At 41.1% G+C, this 19,378-nt stretch overlaps 1 protein-coding gene across 1 annotated transcript in view; it reads right to left on the bottom strand.

The window, feature by feature from the left end:
* Positions 1-19,378, bottom strand: part of VPS41 (VPS41 subunit of HOPS complex) — a 185,522-nt gene that overhangs the window by 138,101 nt on the left and 28,043 nt on the right. Inside the window, exon 3 of the mRNA XM_030307719.1 lies at positions 6,033-6,140. Within this exon, the coding sequence (XP_030163579.1) occupies positions 6,033-6,140 (108 nt within the window). The remainder of the gene's footprint in view (positions 1-6,032; positions 6,141-19,378) is intronic.

Genomic DNA, 19,378 nt, shown 5'->3' with positions numbered 1-19,378 from the left:
ACACAATGCCTGACGGACTGGGGCAGCAAATTCACATGCAGCTGGGAAAGCACGAACAACCTACAGTTGAGTTCAAAGTCAAAAGGAAATGATGAAACCCCCCTTAATTTACGGCAAATGTGTAAATCTGTGCTATCATGTGGGTTTAACAAACATATATGTACATGCGCACAAACAACAGAGTACTGTTTTTTAGGAAGCAAAATCTGAGTCCTGTTGGGGGATGAAAAGCTCAGAAGCATTTACATCATCAGTTAGCATTAGATGCTCTACAAAAGTTAGTGGGTAACACTGACTACAGATGTTTATATCCTAATGCAAAAAAGAATCCTTTCCCGTCACAAAATAACTGCTGAACTACGTATTCAGTTTATGGTAGGAGAAAGTTCTGGACTCCCACCGTTCCTTTAATTCTTTGAACCAACCCTAAACAAACCTGAAGAAAGTTGAGAACTACCTGAAATAGAACAGGAGATTTTTTTCTTCCATTTTACTCCTTTCCCTATTACTCAAATGTTCCGAATTCTAGGTCTTTCATTGCATGTGAGCATGCTTCGTTGCAACCTATAATGAAATGCTGAAATTTACAGTCACTACTAAGCGTTTTAGCCAAGCAGCACAATGTTTATAAAAATAACCTTACAGGAAGTCAAGGTTTAAAAGGATTTTATCAAAATGGAATTGCTGAAAATGAAATTTCATTTAAAATACGAAGCTACATTAAACAGAAGTCACAAAAAGGGAGAGAAGGGGCTCATTAGAAATTCATCCCCTGCAATGCCTTTCACTCCTGCAAGGTTGCCTTTTTTCAGGAAGAAAAAAGTCCCCCGGGTAAAAAAATCAATACTGGTTAATAAAACATCAGGTGTGCAGACATAACTAGGTATGACGATTTGGCCGCACAGGCCTGCCTGAATGCACCAGGTGCCGTGCCGATTATTCATCCAAGGCAGACAGCCAGCCTGGTGTAAGCGGATGCCCGGGCCCTGCAAACGAAGGGGCAAGAGGTAATTCTAGGGGGAAATTAGTCTGAATATTTAAACCAAACCGGGACGTTGCCTCCAAAACAAAAGAACATTCTAATCAGAAACAGAGGACTCAGATGGCTCAGATGCTTGTAATTTTTTCTCCACAGTGACACTCGGACAGTATTTGAATAGAAAAAAACCCACATACTACTAGCTAAAAACAAATACTCCGCTTCATTCCGCAGCGGTCTATGGTGAAACAATGAGTCTTAAAAGCTCACTGGGCCCCAAGTACTGGACGGTATTGATTCTCCTCATAAATACTGTATTTAGTTTGTTAGAAAACTAAGGGGGCTTGGATCCTTAAACTGCTTTAACACTGGATGATTCTGCAACACCTCTGTGGAGGCCATTCTTGAAGTCCCAGTTATACTTGATTTTATCAAAAGTTTTAAAGGTTCTATACAGAGCACCCAAATATTAATTCCTTCCCTTTTTCTTTCTTTCAAAATTGCTAGTTTCATTCACTTAATATTTCAGATAGAAAGAAAACGTAATTATTTTGATTTTCCGGTTTCAACCTGAAACCATAATTACTTTAGAACACTTCTGAACACAAATGCAGCAGTTTCTAGGACAAGCTACCTTTTGTTTACTAAAACATTTCATCATTTGGATTAGATCAATTGTTGCTGCTGCCTTTTAGAAATAAATATGTGCCCTTAAAAAAAAAAAAAAAAAGGCTCGATAAGACAAGTGTATAGGTCTTAGACAATCTAAACTACTGAGACTATCGAGGAGTCACACTTTCCCTTACACATGCTTCAGACTATTCAAAATACAACAAAAATGCAAACTTGGCTACAAATCACAAAGGTAAATATAAACCCTTTAAATGTGATTCTTCCCAGGGGCATCTGGGTGGCTCAGGTCACAATCTCGCGGTTCACAAGTTCAAGCCCCACGTCAGGCTCTGTGCTGACAGCTCAGAGCCTGGAGCCTGCTTCGTATTCTGTGTCTGCCTCTCTCTCTGCCCATGCCTGCTCACTGTCTCTCTCTTTCTCTCTCTCTCTCTCTCTCTCTCTGAAAAATAAATAAAAATATTTAAAAAAATGTTTTTCATGTGATTCTTTCCAGCCATTAAAAGCCTTGAGCTGTTGTAACCATTGCATTTTTAACCTGGGAATACTTAAAATCCAGGATGGGCAAAGGATAAGCATAATTTAATTAGTCCCTTCCATATTTAATTATAGAAACTTGACTCCTTTTATAAACTAGCAGACTGGGCATCCAATCCTTCTGACCCATCCCATCCCCTGGAATAACTGCTTAACTGCTTTTACTCTGAATGAGCGGACTTTGTGGAAACAGAAGAAAAGCCTAAGCAGTCCTTCAGACCCCACGAAGGAAACAAGAAGGAGCCTGTTTCATACGTGATCAGCTGTATAAAATCATCTATGTTTCGCATACCATTTTATAGTATTCAAAATATTAGAGCAGGGAGTGCCTTTAACTCAACATGAGAAAAGAAGCCCCAGGAGTTGATAGGCCCTCCCTGGAAACAGTCAATCACTGGCACACCTAAGGTTAGAATTAAGAGCCAAGATACTCTCAACTGGATCAGAGGCTTCATAAATAGAAACATGAGCATCATGTTAAGAGTGCATGTTCTAAAAGTCAGTACTGAGTACAGTTCCCACTGTCAGAAGGCTCCTTGACCAACCTGGTTAATTATGGTGTTAAAGTGTGGTCTCTGGGCGGGCAAACCGTGCTCCCCACTTCATCCAGAGGTTCATTCAACAGACAAAAAACACCTATATACGCTTCGATAATAAGCAGGTGTAACTTCAAAGGTGATGGTATAATAAGGGAGGTAGATTGAAAGGGCTGATTAATTAAATTTAAAGAGTATGCCTAAAATGGGAGCATCTCTAAGACCCTCTGGAACACAGCAGGTGTCAGCTCGCTGAGCTTTGAAGGAGGAGTTAGACTGTACACCCTGAGGCTGATGGGACAGGACGCGGTAAAGATCATTTTAGGCAGAGTGACTACAACTTGCTCAAAGGCATGGAGTCCTACAAAAAGCAGGACAAAGTCGGGGCACTGGGTGGCTCAGTCGTTTAAGTGTTCATCTCTTGATCTTGGTTCAGGTCATGATCTCACGGTTCGTGTATTCGAGTCCCATGTTGGGCTCTGCACTGATGGTGTGGAGCCTGCTTGGGATTCCATTTCCTTTTCTCTGCTCCTCTCCTCTCTCTCTCTCTTTCTAAATAAATAAACTTTGGAAAAAAAAAAAAAGGGCAGGACAAAGTCAAGAAATGACAAATAGTTTTACATGGTGGGAACATCCAGTTTGCGTCCAAGGAAGAGACAGGTAATAAGGCTGGAAAGGTTGGCTAACAGAAAGCATCTGAATATTTATGGAGATGAAAGACAGGTGAGGAAAAGGGTGTGGGAGAAGGTTTCCACATCATGAAGACATCAGGAAACCACTAAAGAATTCTACAGAGGATTACATGATCAGACTTCAATTTCTGGAAGATTTTTTTTTTTTAAGTGTTTATTTTTGAGAGAGGGAGAGACAGAGCATGAGCAGGGGAGGGGAAGAGGGAGACAGAATCTGGAGCAGGCTCCAGGCTCTGAGCTGTCAGCACAGAGCCCGGCGCAGGGCTCGAACTCATGAGCCGTGAGATCATGATGCGAGCCGAAGTCGGATGCTTAACTGACTGGGTCACCCAGGCACCCCTGGAAGATTGTTTTTAGTAGAAAGAAGTGCTGTGGATTTGTGAAGCAACATGTGCATAAGTTCCAAAGAGAAAAGACAAATGCCTACACCAACAGACTCGAGCAGGTGGGATGGGGGTAGGATCCGGGCAGAAGAGAGGGTGTGAGTAAAAACAGCCACACGCTGCTACCAGAATACCACCCATACAGCAGAAAGGGGTAAGACATAAAGCCGGTTACACGAGAGGGCAGAATCTTAGGGGGCCTCACGTGCCACACATGAAGGAGCTGAGACTTTATGTAGCAGATGGTGAAAATCACCCAAGGGTTTTAAACCTGTATTTTCAACAGATGATTCTGGCAACCAGGCAGCAGAGGGGTTTAAACTAGAAAAGGGAAGGGTGCCTGGGTGGCTCAGTTGGTTAAGCGTCCGACTTCGGCTCAGGTCATGATCTCACAGTTCATGGGTTCAAGCCCTGCATCGGGCTCCGTGCTGACAGCTCAGAGCCTGGAGCCTGCTTCGGATTCTGTGTCTCCCCCTCTCTCTGCCCCCTCCCCCACTTGCGCTCTGTCTCCCTCTGTCTCAAAAATAAATAAACATCAAAAAAAAAAATTAAACTAGAAAAGGGAGTGGTCTGGGAGCACAGGCAGGGGAAGGGAGAAAATCACCAGGACTTAGGAATGACTGGGTGGATGCAGAGGAAGAGCCAGCTTTGGCTTAGGTGACAAAAGGGACTGTGGTGCTGCCAAATGGGACAGAGAACAAAAACCAGATGTGAGATTACAGAGGGAGCAGAAGGGGCGCTCATGATGGGGGAGCCGAGCTTCTGGCAAAAATGGAACAAAAGGTGGAACTGTTAACGAGGCACCTGGATAAACGGGCATGCTATTCTGGGGAGGCGTCCCTGGGGGGCAGTCATGGAAACTGAAATTTAAGATCAAGAAAAAGGCCCGCAAGAAGGATGGCAAGGCCAGTCTTCAGCGAGCGAAGCAAGGTGACGAGCAGGCTGGGATGTGGTCACCATGCCAGACTGGAAGATGGCGACAATGAGAAGGGGTAGATGGTGGGACAGCCACAACAAGAGGTGCCCCGAGGGAGGCGGTTTCTGGTTAAAGCAAGAGAGAACAAGCGTTCTATTAACAGCGGGATGAAACCTGAAGTAAAAAGGAAGGTAGGGGGAGCCTGGGTGGCTCAGTCGGCTGAGTGTCTGACTTCTGCTCAGGTCATGATCTCACAGCTCGGGAGTTTGAGCCCCACACTGGGCTCTCGGCTATGGGTGCAGAGCCCGCTTCAGATCCTCTGTCCCCCCCCCCCCCCGCCCCTCCCCTGCTTCTGAGCTTTCTCTCTCAAAAAGAAAAAAACAGGGGCGCCTGGGTGGCGCAGTCGGTTAAGCGTCCGACTTCAGCCAGGTCACGATCTCGCGGTCCGTGAGTTCGAGCCCCGCGTCGGGCTCTGGGCTGATGGCTCAGAGCCTGGAGCCTGTTTCCGATTCTGTGTCTCCCTCTCTCTCTGTCCCTCCCCCGTTCATGCTCTGTCTCTCTCTGTCCCAAAAATAAATAAACGTTGAAAAAAAAAAAAAAAAAAAAAAAAAAAAAAACATTAAAAACAAAAGGAAGGGTAGAAGGAAGGAGGAGGATGAAGAAACACTACAGGTGATTCAGGATGAAGCCAGGGGATGGATCAGAGTTGGGGAGACTGCCTCACTTGTGGAGGCCCACAGGGGAGAAGAGGACAGTGGCTCAAACCGCCAGGCCTCCAATACTCCCCCCTCAGAACACATTTTGTTTTGGTCCAAGAAGAGGCCAAGGGTGCTGGTGGGGGACTCACAAAGCTGGTGGGGGTTTTGTTACGGCAGAGCCCCAGATGTGGAACGTATTAACCCATAAAATATGTAAGTAATCATTTGGGGCCGCTCTAATGATTCCTAACACCTCCGATGCAACATCTACTCCCGTCATGAAAGCACCGAGTGTTACATGATTTCCAGTCTGAACACTTCCCAACTCTACTACTAACAGTTTGAAGAATTTACAGTGATAGAGCTGCCGAGAACTACTTGCTAGAAATCTTTCACATCTATCTAAATTCTACTTGATACACCCTTGCAATGTGTTCTGTGTGTGTGTGTGTGTGTGTGTGTGTGTGCATGCGTGTACATACCTATCAGGTTTTTGGTTGTCGTTTTCATTCTTCTGTTGGAGAGGAAGAAGAAAGGAAGAGTGGGAGGGATATACAATTACTGGAAAAAGCCACCACCAAAATCATCAGGAGTCGAGAGGAGACACAAACTTAACAACAGAAAGGACTTTGAGAAGAATCCTCTGCAAGGGCTACCTTACCTTGTCATGGACAGTCATGCAGCCAGCCGCGTCCTTCTGAAGGATTTCAGTTACCCCATTGGAAAGCCTTTCATACTTCAGTTTGGGTTCCTCCTCACTTTCTTCTTCCTACACAAAAAACAGAGAAAATGACAGCCATCACAGATTTGAAATAGACTCGAAACACATTATTCTTAAGGGGGAACAGAGATGGCTTCCTCCATGATCGTCAATAACTACAACTACAGGTAAAGGTTAAGATCTTAATGTTTTGGGGTGCCCCAGTGGCTCAGTCAGTTGAGTGTCCGACTCTTGATCTCGGCTCAGGTCATGATCTCACAGTTTGCAAGTTCAAGCCCCGCACTGGGCTCTGCACTGAAGCACAGAGCATGCTTGGGATTCTGTCTCGCCTTCTCTACCCCTCACCTGCTTGTGCTCTCTAGCTCTCAAAAAAATTAATTAAAATTAAAAAAAAAAATGGAGCTTCAGGTTTCCATTTTTCCAATTGGGTACATCAACTGTTACAACTTCACAAGTAGAATACATTCAAAAGTTGAGGACAGGAGTATACATACTTACCGTCGACAGTAATCAACCTTGGCATATTAAATATAAAACTATCTACCCAGGGACACCTAGGAGGCTCAGACAGTTAAGCGTCCAACTCTTGGTTTCAGCTCAGGTCATGATCTTGTGATTTTGTGACTTTGAGCCTTGCATAGGGCTCTGAGCTGACAGTGCTGAACCTGCTTGGGATTCTCTCCCCCCTCACTCCCTGCCCTTTCCCCACTCGCACGGTCTCTCTCTCTCTCAAAATAAATACCTAAACTTAAAAAAAAACAAAAACAAAAACAGGGGCACCTGGATGGCTCAGTCGGTTAAGCGTCCGACTTTGGCTCAGGTCATGATCTCGCGGTTTGTGAGTTCGAGCCCCACATCAGGCTCTGTGCTGACAGCTCAGAGCCTGGAGCCTGTTTTGGATTCTGTGTCTCCCTCTCTCTGACCCTCCCCCATTCATGCTCTGTCTCTCTCTGTCTCAAAAATAAATAAAGACAAATAAATAAATACAAAAACTGTACGTCCATATATGCCAATAAAAGATGTGTGGACAAAATACTGGTCACTTTGACGTCATGGACAAAAAACAGCAGTGAGACAGGAATACAATAAACCTCTAAAGATGTGGATTTTGTATTTCAAGACCATAAATACTTTTGCTGGATTTGAGAATATCTCATTTTAGTTAGAAAAATATAATTACCAAAAAAAAAAATCAAAGAAAGGAAATTGGAAATTTTATGTACAAACTATATTCATACATCAAAAAATATTTTAATTATAAAAACTGGTAACCCATGATCATTTATGTTAGAAAATGTACCATTTACTTTCATCTGAATAAACCTAATGCATTAAAAATTTTTTTTAAATGTGTGAAAAATTTCTTAGTTGTTTTGTATGTATTATTACTCACTTTCTATGTTCAACTTAACTATTGATACAACAACAAAAGATATCCTTAATCCTCACAGTTATGGAACAAAGTTAGGAATCTATGTGGCCTATAATGGTTCTAAATTAAATCAAGGAGAATTACGAAAAATTATTATGAGGACTCAGGAAAAGATGTTATTTTACTGTACCAACATGTAATGACAAACTATAAAATGTGCATGTACCAGTAAGTGTGACAGGATAAAGCCGGCCAAAACAGAAGTTCATGAAAACAACCTACTCACTGACATTCCCTTCAAAAGTACTGTAATTGTATAGTCCTCACTTTCCCGCTAACATTCAGATAGCTTCAGGCACACCAATGCTCCCATCTCTAAGCCTCCAGAAAGGCTGAATGAAATACACAGCACAAGTCTAAGGCATCAATTAAAGGGCTGCTGAAGCAACCTGAACTAGAAGGGCCAAGATTCCAAGATGGTGGAGAAACCACAGAAAGGTGAGCTGGCAATCTCCAGCCATTTACTGATTCTGGGTATAGGACAAGAGGCTGAGAACCCAGGCTCTGCCTCGGAAGATGGCCACCGCTGAGGGTAGGAAAAGCCGCAAATCTTCTGGCACTTGTGGGACTCAAGTAACAAAACAGGAAACTGGAGGGGCTAAGACCCCAATGGAGGAGAGGGGCAGAGAAGTAAGCCTGTTACACAGCCAATTTTCCCCATGAGACAATTGCCAATTTCCAAAGCTATGTGGGGCATGAGGCTAAAAAGCTAAACACAAAGCCTCAAAAATACAAAACAGCTGCCTTGATGTGCTTAGAAGATAAGAATTAGAGTCCAGGAATTACCAACAAACGAGGTCCTGATGAACACCACACGTTACTTGGAACCCCAGGTCCCCAGGGGACATGAAAAAGTAGCTTACCCAAACTTCAGTGTGTCTCTGACTCAGTTCAACCCCTGACTGGATTAAGGTATGTAACCCCAACCCATCTGTCCAATAAAGGACAAGGGGACTCCTGGGAAAAAGAAAACTTCTCTTTGGAGTATAAAAGTACTGGGGCCTCTACCATTCTCACTCACAATAATGAGAATAAATATAAAAATCAATTAAAAAAAAAATGACAAGGTATGCCACAAGATAGGACCCAGTGACTAAAACTCAAAGAGGAGAAAAGACCATAAAAGCAGACCCACAGGTGACCTGGAATCATCAAAAAGGGCTTTACTGTAACTATGATTAGTATGGTCAATAAAAGAAGATGGAGAAGACAGATGAAAGAGAGAAAATTTTTCAACAGGGAATTATAATCTGTAAAAAAGAATCAAGTAGAAATTTTAAAACTGAAACTAAGAATGCAACAGATGGCTTACCAGAAGGTTAGCAAAGCTAAGGAAAGGCTTACTGAAGTGTAAAACAGGTCAAATAGATCTCCAAAGGGAAGCCAGAGTAGAAAAATGGATGAAAAATACAGAAAAAGGATAGGAGATATGTGGAGCACAGTGAAAAGGGCTAACACTTTTAATTACAGTCCCAGAAGAATAAGGAAAATGAGCCAGGGGTTGGGGGAGAACAGGAGAGAACAACTGAGAATTTCCTGAAACTGACAGACATCAACCCACAAATTCAAGAAGTTCTGTAATCCCAAGCAAGATAAATATGAAGAAAATCACACCTAGGCAAGTCCTAGTAAAAAGAAAAAGTAAGTAAAAGGAAAATGATTGTGCTGGGCCTGTTGAAGATTATGACGCACCAGGCAGAGGTGCAAACTCAAATGGCAAGAGCGGTCTTTACCTCTAGGTCGCAGAACCACATCGTCACTGGGGGAAAGGGTGACATTCATATAACAGAACGTCATATAACAGACTTAACATCAGATATCTCACTTCATCTTGACTTAAAAAAACACTCAAGAGTTAAGAATAATTATTCCATTTTACAGATTTTCAGCATAAAACTATGATCATAAATTTTAATTTCATCAAGGCACATACGCAGAGCCAAAATTCAGTTATGAATGCCCTAAAGTCAATGACTTGTATAGTACACTACCTAATCTCCTATCAAATGCTACAAATCATAACAGAAGCCTCCACAACCCCTATGCCTACAAGTAACTATGAACTATGTGATCAACAGAAAACGTTTAAAAGTGTTCAGTAGCTGCATTAGTCCTCTATTGCTGCATAACACATTATGCCAAAATGTACTGATTTAAGAAAATATGCATTATTTTAACTATTTAAATATTAATTTAGGGGCTCCTGGGTGGCTCAGTTGGTTGAGCATCCAACTCTTGATTTCAGCTCAAGTCATGGTCCTGGGGTCATGGGATCGAGCCCAGCATTGGGCTCTGTGCTGAGCACGGAGCCTACTTGGGATTCTCTCCCCCCCTTCCTTCCTTCCTCTCCGTGTCTGTCTGTCTGTCTGTCTGTCTGTCTGTCTCTTTCTCTCTCTCTCTCTCTCTCTCCCCTACCCCTTCACATGCTCACTCTCAAAATTAAAAAAATTTTTAAATATTTAATATTTCTGTGGGTAAGCAATACAGGACTGGCTTAGCTGGGTGGTTCAGACTTAAGGTCTCTCGTGGGGTCGCAGGCAAGATGTCAGCTGAGGCTGCAATCATCTGAAGGCAGGACTGGGGTTAGAGCATCTGCTTCCACAATGGCTCACTCAGTTGTCAAGTCGATGCTGGTTGCTGGCAGGAGGCTTTCGTTCCTCACTTCATGGACCTCTCCTTAATGCTGCCTGAGTGTCCTCAGGACATGGAAAGGGACTTCTCCCACAGTGAGTGATCCAAGAGAAAGCAGTTATATATGACCTAGCCTAAGAGGCACAATCCTGCAATATTCCATTTATCATACAGGTCAGCCACAATTCAGTTTTTTTTTTGGGGGGGGGAAGGTCACGAGGACAGGAATAACAGGTGAGGATCATCAGGGGGCTATTGTGCAGGCTAGCTACAGAAGTAATGACATTTTAAAAGCAAAAAATCTGATTTAAGAAAAAAAAAATCAGTATTCCATGTCTCTGATGAGCTATCAAATATTCTTCCCCAAGTGTATACAAGCTATTAGTTATTTATTAACAGTGTGAAAAATCAAAGATGATGTACCCACTACTAACTTTGCAAGAATAACTTTAAGAATAGTGACAAAAGGAAGTATAATACATACGGTTATCTAAAAGATCCATACTTCTTTAAAAAGGTAACTGACAGGGAATGCCTGGATGGTTAATTCAATTGAGCATCCGTCTCCTGATTGCAGCTTGGGTCATGATCTCAGGGTTGTGGGACTGCGCCTTGCATCAGGCTCTGCACTAAATATGGAGCCTCCTTAAGATTCTCTCTCTGTCTCCCCCCCCCCACTCTCCCCCTCCCTCCCTCCACCCTTCTCCCCCACTTGCATGCTCTAAAAAGTAAAAATAAAAAGGTAACTGACGAAAGTCAACCCAAGGAGCTGTCGTATGTTAGAAGTGACCTGTTGTTAAAATAACAAATTAACCAAGTCTAAGAAAACCTATAAAAAGGAAAATTACAAAAAGCAACAAAAGAAAGATTTCTACTTATGTACCTACAGGCAAGAAACAGAAATCCTTACAAAGTTAACATTAAATGTGGCAAAGATGATGTGTGCCTTCTGGAGTAAATGTGTTAAATACAAATTGAACCCTGAATGCTAGTCTTTATAATAAGATGCCACATGTTGCTGAAGTCTGGACATCAAATGTGCATCCAATGTGAAAAGTTAATACTAGCCTCTTGACTATTTTGCATAAAAGCAGTCATCCACGGGCCATTAGATAAAGTTACTGTAAATAAGGTTTGCCTGTCTTATTTATAAGTGAAAACTAAATAATTTCTCTCACATAAATATACAAAAATAAATACTTTCACAACACAGCTCACTGAAGCATTCGTGCTAGGCTTCAAAAACCATAAATAAAATGAAAACTCCAATATTAGGCACTTGATGTAGCACTGCACACTTTTCTGACAGGTATCTTTTATGTTAAAAATTCACCTCTAGCCTGCTTTTTAACTTAAGTTGTTTTTTTTTTTTCTGCATGCTGTAAACAAAGAAAATGGAAAGTGATTCAAAAATACAATTCATGGAGGTTATTCTGCTGCAGACTATAGATCACATTTTAAATATATGTATTTTTTTTAAATCAAGCAGATTTAATATAGTGTCACCTTTAAAAATTTTTAAGAGGAAAAAAAAAAAGACTTTTGTGCAGTTTTAATTTCCATGGAAAACAACCCAGTGCTAATAAAAGGCAAATCAATAATTTTTGTTAAATTTTAATAATCTTGCAAACCTACAAATAAAACCATCAACAGTCGAGTGGAGATGACAGTTAAGTGCGTTTCTATGACAACCTAGTGGAACAGTATAAGTCCTGGCTTGCAGCAAAGCGAAGATATGAAAAGAGTGACATTTACCCATACAAGAAAAATTTGCAGCTTTCCTTTCACAAGAATCAATTCCTCAGCTAACACGGATTTTCACTAAGTGTATAGCACTTTTAATTAAAAGTCCTTTAAACCACCCTATAGGATTCTAAAACAGTATCTGAAAAACAAATTTCATATCATAATCCTATCATATCCCAATCCGATATCCCAATCATATCACTCCTACGGAGTTGAAACTTAAAAGCAAAAGAATGGCTTTTGCGGATAACCAATTAAGGCAATTAAAGATTTCCACCTGAGAAACTATTTGGGCATTTGTTCCTAACACTGTAGGGTAAATTTTCACAGCAGAAATCCTGTCACCTAACTTAGATGTGTATAGGCACAAGAAATACTGCACTTTTCACCTGATAACTTAAAATTCATGTACAAGAAAAGCTTTTTTGGTATTTAGAACCAATTTTTCATCCTGTTTTAACTTTATCCAGGTCCTTCGCACATGGGTATATTTTATATACCACTGCCCAGAGGACCAAGAATTTTACTTTGAAAAAATGTGCGTCACATGTATTCAGGCAGCAAACAAAGATCGCTGTATTTTTTATTGTTACTATTAATACAGAGCTTAAAATGTTATTTCTGGATGCTATCTCTTTATGAAAATGCAGTGGGATTTTTTTTGTTCTGTCCCCCCCGCCCCCGAAATAAAATACTAGACATGCTGAAAGGGACAGGGGAGATATAAGACCCAAGTTAAGCTAGTGGAAAATGCCAGCAGGTGAGCACTCCCTGACAAATCACAACCTCACTCTACAGAGATGGGCTTTGTCCCAGCCAGCTTCATCTAGGAGAAAGACCTCAGCTGAACATTCAGGGAAGGGAGTGTGACAGGGCGCCTGGGTGGCTCAGTCGGTTGAGCGTCTGACTTCAGCTCAGGCCATGATCTCGCAGTTTGTGGGTTCAAGCCCCGCGTCAGGCTCTGTGCTGGCAGCTCAGAGCCTGGATCCCGCTTTGAATTCCATGTCTCCCTTTCTCTCTATTCCTCCCCCACTCACACTCTGTCTCACTCTCTCTCAAAAATAAAGAATTAAAAAAAATTTTTTAAAAAAAGTGTGATAAGATGAACTGTTTACTTGGCCTCATGTCACCACTGCACCTGACAAGGGGCAAATCTTTTTAGGAAATAATCAATCAATGCTTTAAAGCTAGATACAATAAGGACACTGCCATCATCAAAAAAAAAATGCAGTTTGAACTTCTGCAGTAAAAAATCAAGTGTTAATAAAAAGCAAATGAATAATCGTGGGTATGAAGGTATAAAAGAAAACCTAGAACATTCTCTCTAGAATTCTAATTAGCTTAAGGGGAACTGAAATATTCAAAACTGGTACTCACCCTTATATGTTTGAAATCTATATAATTGATATTGTAAAATATGTTTTAAAAAGCTATTGAAATCTAGTACCAGGACATTTGAATTTTAGAAAATCTATATTTTAAAAAATGTTCTTTCTTTACAAGTAATTCACTTTGAAAGAAGTCCCATGGTATATTAAAATCTCTGTAATCACTACTTAATAGAGAAGGGAGAGGGAAAAGAGAAAAATAAAACAGTTGTGCCAAATACAAATGAAAATTTTTAAGCATAATTCAAACTATACTTTAAGTCAATCAAAACAAATAATTTAAGTTTCAAAAACATGAATTTTTTTAAAAGATAATTTATTTTGAAAGCGTGAGCAAGCAGGGAAGGGGCAGAGAGAGAGGGAGAGACAGAATCCCAAGCAGGCTCTGCCCAACGTGGGGCTGGAACCCACAAACTGTGAGATCATGACCTGGGCTGAAATCAAGAGTCAGATGTTTCACAGATTGAGCCACCCCGGCACCCCATAACTAACAAATTTTTAAGAAACAGACCTATTCACTACAATATCATATTGTCAACAAAGTCAAGAACTATACATTATTGTGTAAATACATCTATTTGAAACTATAACGTTATCAGTAAACATACATGCATATACATGCACATTACAGGACATCTCCAAATACCTCATGCCAATCTTGAACTTTTCCTGAAAGAACAGATCTATGATGAGAAAAAACTGCGTAAAATCCCTGAACGAAAGATTCACAATTAACCAAGGACTAACGATTCCAATTAGCTTTGTTTTGCCTACCATCCCCTGCCCACCAAATGAATGCTACTACCTTAAAAGGTCAAGTGCAACTATTAATTATTGGAGGCTATAACAGTTCTATTACAAAATACAATTTTCTTTAGATAAAAAGATGACTGGTAGAAAAGATGGCTTTATATATCCTTAAATGTCAAAACGTATCAAGAAAACTACCTAAACAAGCTGAAAAAGTAACTTCTGGTTTCCATTAATAACCCTAGGTATTATAGCTGCCTCAATGACCAAACTTTTTAGGAAAGTGACATGGAGATAATGGAATTCATCTACAATAAAACAACTGTGGTCAATGCTCCCAGGATGCCTTTCCATCAGACTGGTGACAGATAAGCAATTACATTCTTATATGAATGCAAATAATGTTGTTAAGTTTTGACTTCCAAGCAATATTGCTATTACTGAAAATATATGAACCAAAGAAAGTAGCTGAAATTAGAGCTGATAGATGTAATCTAGATGACATGGGTCTACTTTTTCATACAGATAGTTAATTCACAATGAGTCTATACATACCCATATATTTTTAAAAGCATAAAATACATATGGTTAAATAAGAGGTTCTTAAACCAAGGGTAATTTTATTCCCCCAAGACATTTATTTGACAATGTCTGGGGACATTTTTGTTGTCACGACTGAGTGGGAGGAGAAACACTGCTAGCATCTAGTGGGGAGAGGCCAGAGAGGATGCTAACCGTCCTACAATGCACAGGACAATCTCCTGAACAAAACGTTATCCGGCCCCAAATGCCAATAGCATCAAGACTGAGAAACTCTGGGTTAAATACATTTCATAAGATTAAATGCTATAAAGGCCCTAAAATCATTTTTCAAAGACTATTTAATAACAAGGGAAGTGTTCTCAAAATGTCCTATTAATTGAAAAAGTAGATCATAAAATGTGCGTTGCATGACCCCAATTTTTTTAACGTTATTTATTTTGAAGGTGGGGGGGGGGCAGAGAAAGAAGAGCGAGAATCCCAAGAAGGTTCTGTGCTGATAGTGCAGAGCCTGACGTGGGGCTGAATCTCATGAATGATGAGATCACAACCTGAGCCAAAATCAAGAGTTAGATGCTTAACCGACTGAGTCACCCAGGCGTCCCTGCGTGATCCAAATTTTATTGGAGAAGCTTATGGGGGGGGGGGTGGGGAGAGGAGTCAGAAGAATAAGCACCAAAATAGTAACCTTTCTAAGCTTCAGTTTTTTTCATCTGTAGAATGGGGGAATGATAGCAGGACCCCCATCACAGGGTTGATGTGACCACTAAAGACAATAGCAAATAATCACTATTGCGAGCTATTGCCCATATTTTCTATATTTTCTGTTATTATAGAAATAAATGCTATTTTTAAAGCCATTGTTCAACATCCTCTTCAAAACTTGATGTCTACTGAACTCAGATCCTTATCTCTCAAAGCTGCTTTCCTTACCGCAACACGGAGTACGAAGGTGAGAAAAAGTTGAGCCTCTAATAATTGAAGAGCTCTACTTAAGATTCACAAGATATGCAGTCTTCATAAACCCTGGTCTCTCCTTTGCCCTGTAGCATCAGAATTGCATGTTCAATTCAAGGAGGAAAAAAAATAAGGTGAAGGTTCCCGTGCCCTAAGCCATATACCATAAACAGGATCAACTCCCATCATTTATTTTATATTGGGAAAGCGATAAGAATATATAGAGGAGGGGGGGAATGAAAAAAGCAAGTAAGCTTTTCATTTCCTTCCACCAATATGGAATAACCTCACCAATCTTCAAGGTATGCCATTCAGGTGGACAATTTCCGCCCTGAAAGCCAACATAACCCTCTTTTCCTTTCTTCCCAATATCCCTTGGTGATCACAAGATCCTGAGAAGCAGGGTTTATGCCTTTTCACTGTTCTGAACGTCACCTAACAAAACTGTGGGTACCTAATAAAGACCAGCGAAAACAAAAGTACGCGGTACCAGCAGACCGAGTTCAGTAGAAGCTTTTCTACGACCTTCTCATTTAGATTTCCGCACAGGAAAATCCAAATCATAAGCTATCAGTCAAAAGGAACTACACAGATCATCTAAACTATGTGTTCTGCAGACACGGGGGGAGGGATGGAATGGAGGGAGGCTGGGAAGTGGAAGCTTCCCAGAGGGAAGCTAGTGGCTATTCGGTTAGTGGTAGAAATTAGAATTACAGAGAAATTCACAGAAATGAAGCTCTATCATCTTCTAACTGCAACCAGACAGAAATCTTGCCAGCTAAAACAATGTTCATGAAAAATCTACATTTATAAGGCACGTGTTTCTTGTTATATGGGAAAGGAAAATGCTACAATTCCTGAGACTATTTTGTTTTAGAGGAGATTAAATACCTCCCAAACATCTTTCAATTGCACACTCCATATTCGATGCAGAGAAGCACCCTGCCGGCCCCCCCGACCAGAGTCTGACAGCTTCTCAAAAATTTCAATGAAGAAACAGATTTAAAAACCTACACTAGCAATAACAATTAAGACGAAGTATTACCAGAATCAAGGAGAAACTGATACAAATGCTGAAAATGAACGGTGAGTTTATGACACACCTTGATGTGTTCCATGAAAACATAATCTGAACGAAAGTAGAAAGATGTTTAGCTTTCCCACCATCCCCCATGCCCATGACCTCGAGCCTGACCCACTCCACCAGAAAGAGGACCGCCCACCCCTTAGGGGCTGTTTTCTCCAGGAGGTGGCATCTATGTGCAACCTCTGCCCGCTGTTTTCTCCATGCCTGCACTTCCAGCCCTGGCCACCATCAGTCTACCTCTTTCTCCTACCAGCAGAGACCAAAAGCCCCTAACATATGGCAGGGCATTATGGACAGTCTGGGAGCCCCAGCCATAAGCACTGCAGGACCAGGAGAACGCTGGAAGCAGGGAGGGGGGCACTGCAGGGAACCAGAGAACACTCAAGAAAGGTAAAGTTAAGAATGCATTAGTCAACTAGAAAACTGAATCTTAAGTCCAAGGGCTGGCGCTTTTTAAACACAAACAGAATAAACGGAAAATAAAAGTCGTCTCAGTACTACCTGCAGAAGGGTATCTGGCCTAGACTGTTAAGCATGTTCTATTGAAAACTCTCACTCAAGCAGAAAATGCCTAAGTTATGGGGCGCCTGGGTGGTTCAGTCGGTTGAGTGTCTGACTCTTGATTTCAGCGCATGATCTCCCAATATGTGAGTTCGAGTCCCGCTTGGGGCTCTGTGCTGACAGCACAGAGCCTGCTTGGGACCCTATCTCTGCCCCTCCCTTATGCTCTCTTCCCACCCCCACCCTCAAAAATAAAGGTAAAAAAGGTAAGTGCCTAAGTTATTTAAACTGTCCCATAACAGGGAAATAAAAACTTCCTAATTCATTCTGAAAAGGCGGCATAACCTGATACCAAAACTCCCAAAGAGTACATCACAGGGAAAAAAGCAGAGTTCAGTCATCTCATAGGAGAATTTAAGTGTAAAAATTCCAAACAGGAGTTCACAAATTAAACCCAGCAAATACATTAATAGAATACTTTTAAGATCAAATATCACAGAAACACAAAGACTGAATATTAAGAAATCTGATTTCATTATTTAATAGACCGAAGGAAAAAAAAACTGTAGCACCACACTGACAGACACTGAAATAGCATTTACAAAGTTCCACACTCATTTCTGATTCTTTGAGAGAAAAAAAAGAAAAGCTTTCAGTAAATAAAAAGGTTTCTTTTAAGAGCTGAGAACAACCATTTGAAATCAAAGCCAACATGACACTTCACTTAACAATGAAAAGAAGCAACAGGACTCACTGATGTCTATTAATCACTGTTTTTCAAAGCTGATCTAGAACTTTCAGTCAAGGTCAAAGACAAGAAAATGAAAAACAAATACATCATTGTTGGATGATCTCACCGAGGATATGACTGTATGGAAAGAACAAAACTCTCAAGGCTTGTGATAATTTTGTATCAACCTGATTGGGCCATGAAATGCCCAGATATTTGGTCCATCATTATTCTGGGTGTTTCTGTGAGGAAGATTTTTGGGATGAGATCAACATTTAAAAAAATTTTTAATGTTTATTTTTTATTTAATGTTTTATTTATTTTTGACAGAGAGAGAGAGAGAGAGAGAGACAGAGAGAGCGTGAGTGGGGGAGGGGCAGAGAGCGGGAGACACAGAATCTGAAGCAGGCTCCAGGCTCTGAATTGTCAGCACAGAGCCCGACTCGGGGCTCAAACTCACAGACCTCGAGATCATGACCTGAGCCGAAGTCAGACGCTTAACTGACTGAGCCACCCAGGTGACCCAGACGAGATTAACATTTAAACTGGTAGACTAATTTAAAGCAGATTGTGCTTTCCAGTGTGGGTAGGCCTCATCCAATCAGTTGAAGGCCTGAACAGAACAAAAAGGCTGATATAAGTACGGCTACTCCGGCTTTCTTTGACTTCCACTGGCATGACCGATGGTTCTCCATCTCCTCACTTTCAACCTGCAGGTGTCCTTAGATCTAAAATGAGTCTCTTGTAGGCAGCAGATAGATGGATCTTATCTATCAATACATTCTGACAACCTATGTATTTCCATTGGAGCATTTAGTCTTTACCTTCAGAATGATTACTGAAATATATGAGTTTAGTGCCGTTGTATTATCTGCAGATTTGTTGTTTGTGGTGATGTTCTCTGGTCCTTTGTACTCTTTGCCACTTTGGTCTTCCCCCACCCTCCACTCAGAGAATCCTCCTCAAAATTTCCTGCAGGCCACAGTAACTTCTTACTAGACACGTCTCCAGAGGCAAGGGAAATGAAAGCAGCAATGGACTATTGGGACCTCATCAAGGTAAAAAGCTTCTGCACAGTGAAGGAAACAACAAAACTGAAAGGCAACCGACAGAATGGGAAAAGATATTTGCAAACGACAGATCAGATAAAGGGTTAGTATCCAAAATCTATACAGAACTTATCAAACTCAACACCCAAAAACAAATAAACCAGTGAAGAAATGGGAAAAAGACATGAGTAGACACTTCTCCAAAGACATCCAGATGGCCAACCAACACATGAAAAAATGCTCCACATCACTCATCATCAGGGAAATACAAATCAAAACCACAATGAGATACCACCTCACACCTGTCAGAATGGCTAAAGTGAACAACTCAGGCAACAACAGATGTTGGCGAGGATACGGAGAAAGAGGAACACTTTTGCACCGCCGGTGGGAATGCAAACTGGTGCAGCCCCTCTGGAAAACAGTATGGAGGTTCCTCATAAGTTCCTCATAAGTTAAAAATAGAACTACCCTA

The sequence above is a fragment of the Lynx canadensis genome, chromosome A2 (assembly GCF_007474595.2).
Source record: "Lynx canadensis isolate LIC74 chromosome A2, mLynCan4.pri.v2, whole genome shotgun sequence".
Lineage (NCBI taxonomy): Eukaryota > Metazoa > Chordata > Mammalia > Carnivora > Felidae > Lynx > Lynx canadensis.
Note: the sequence above shows the minus strand (reverse complement) of the source record. Positions and strands in the feature narration are given on the sequence as shown.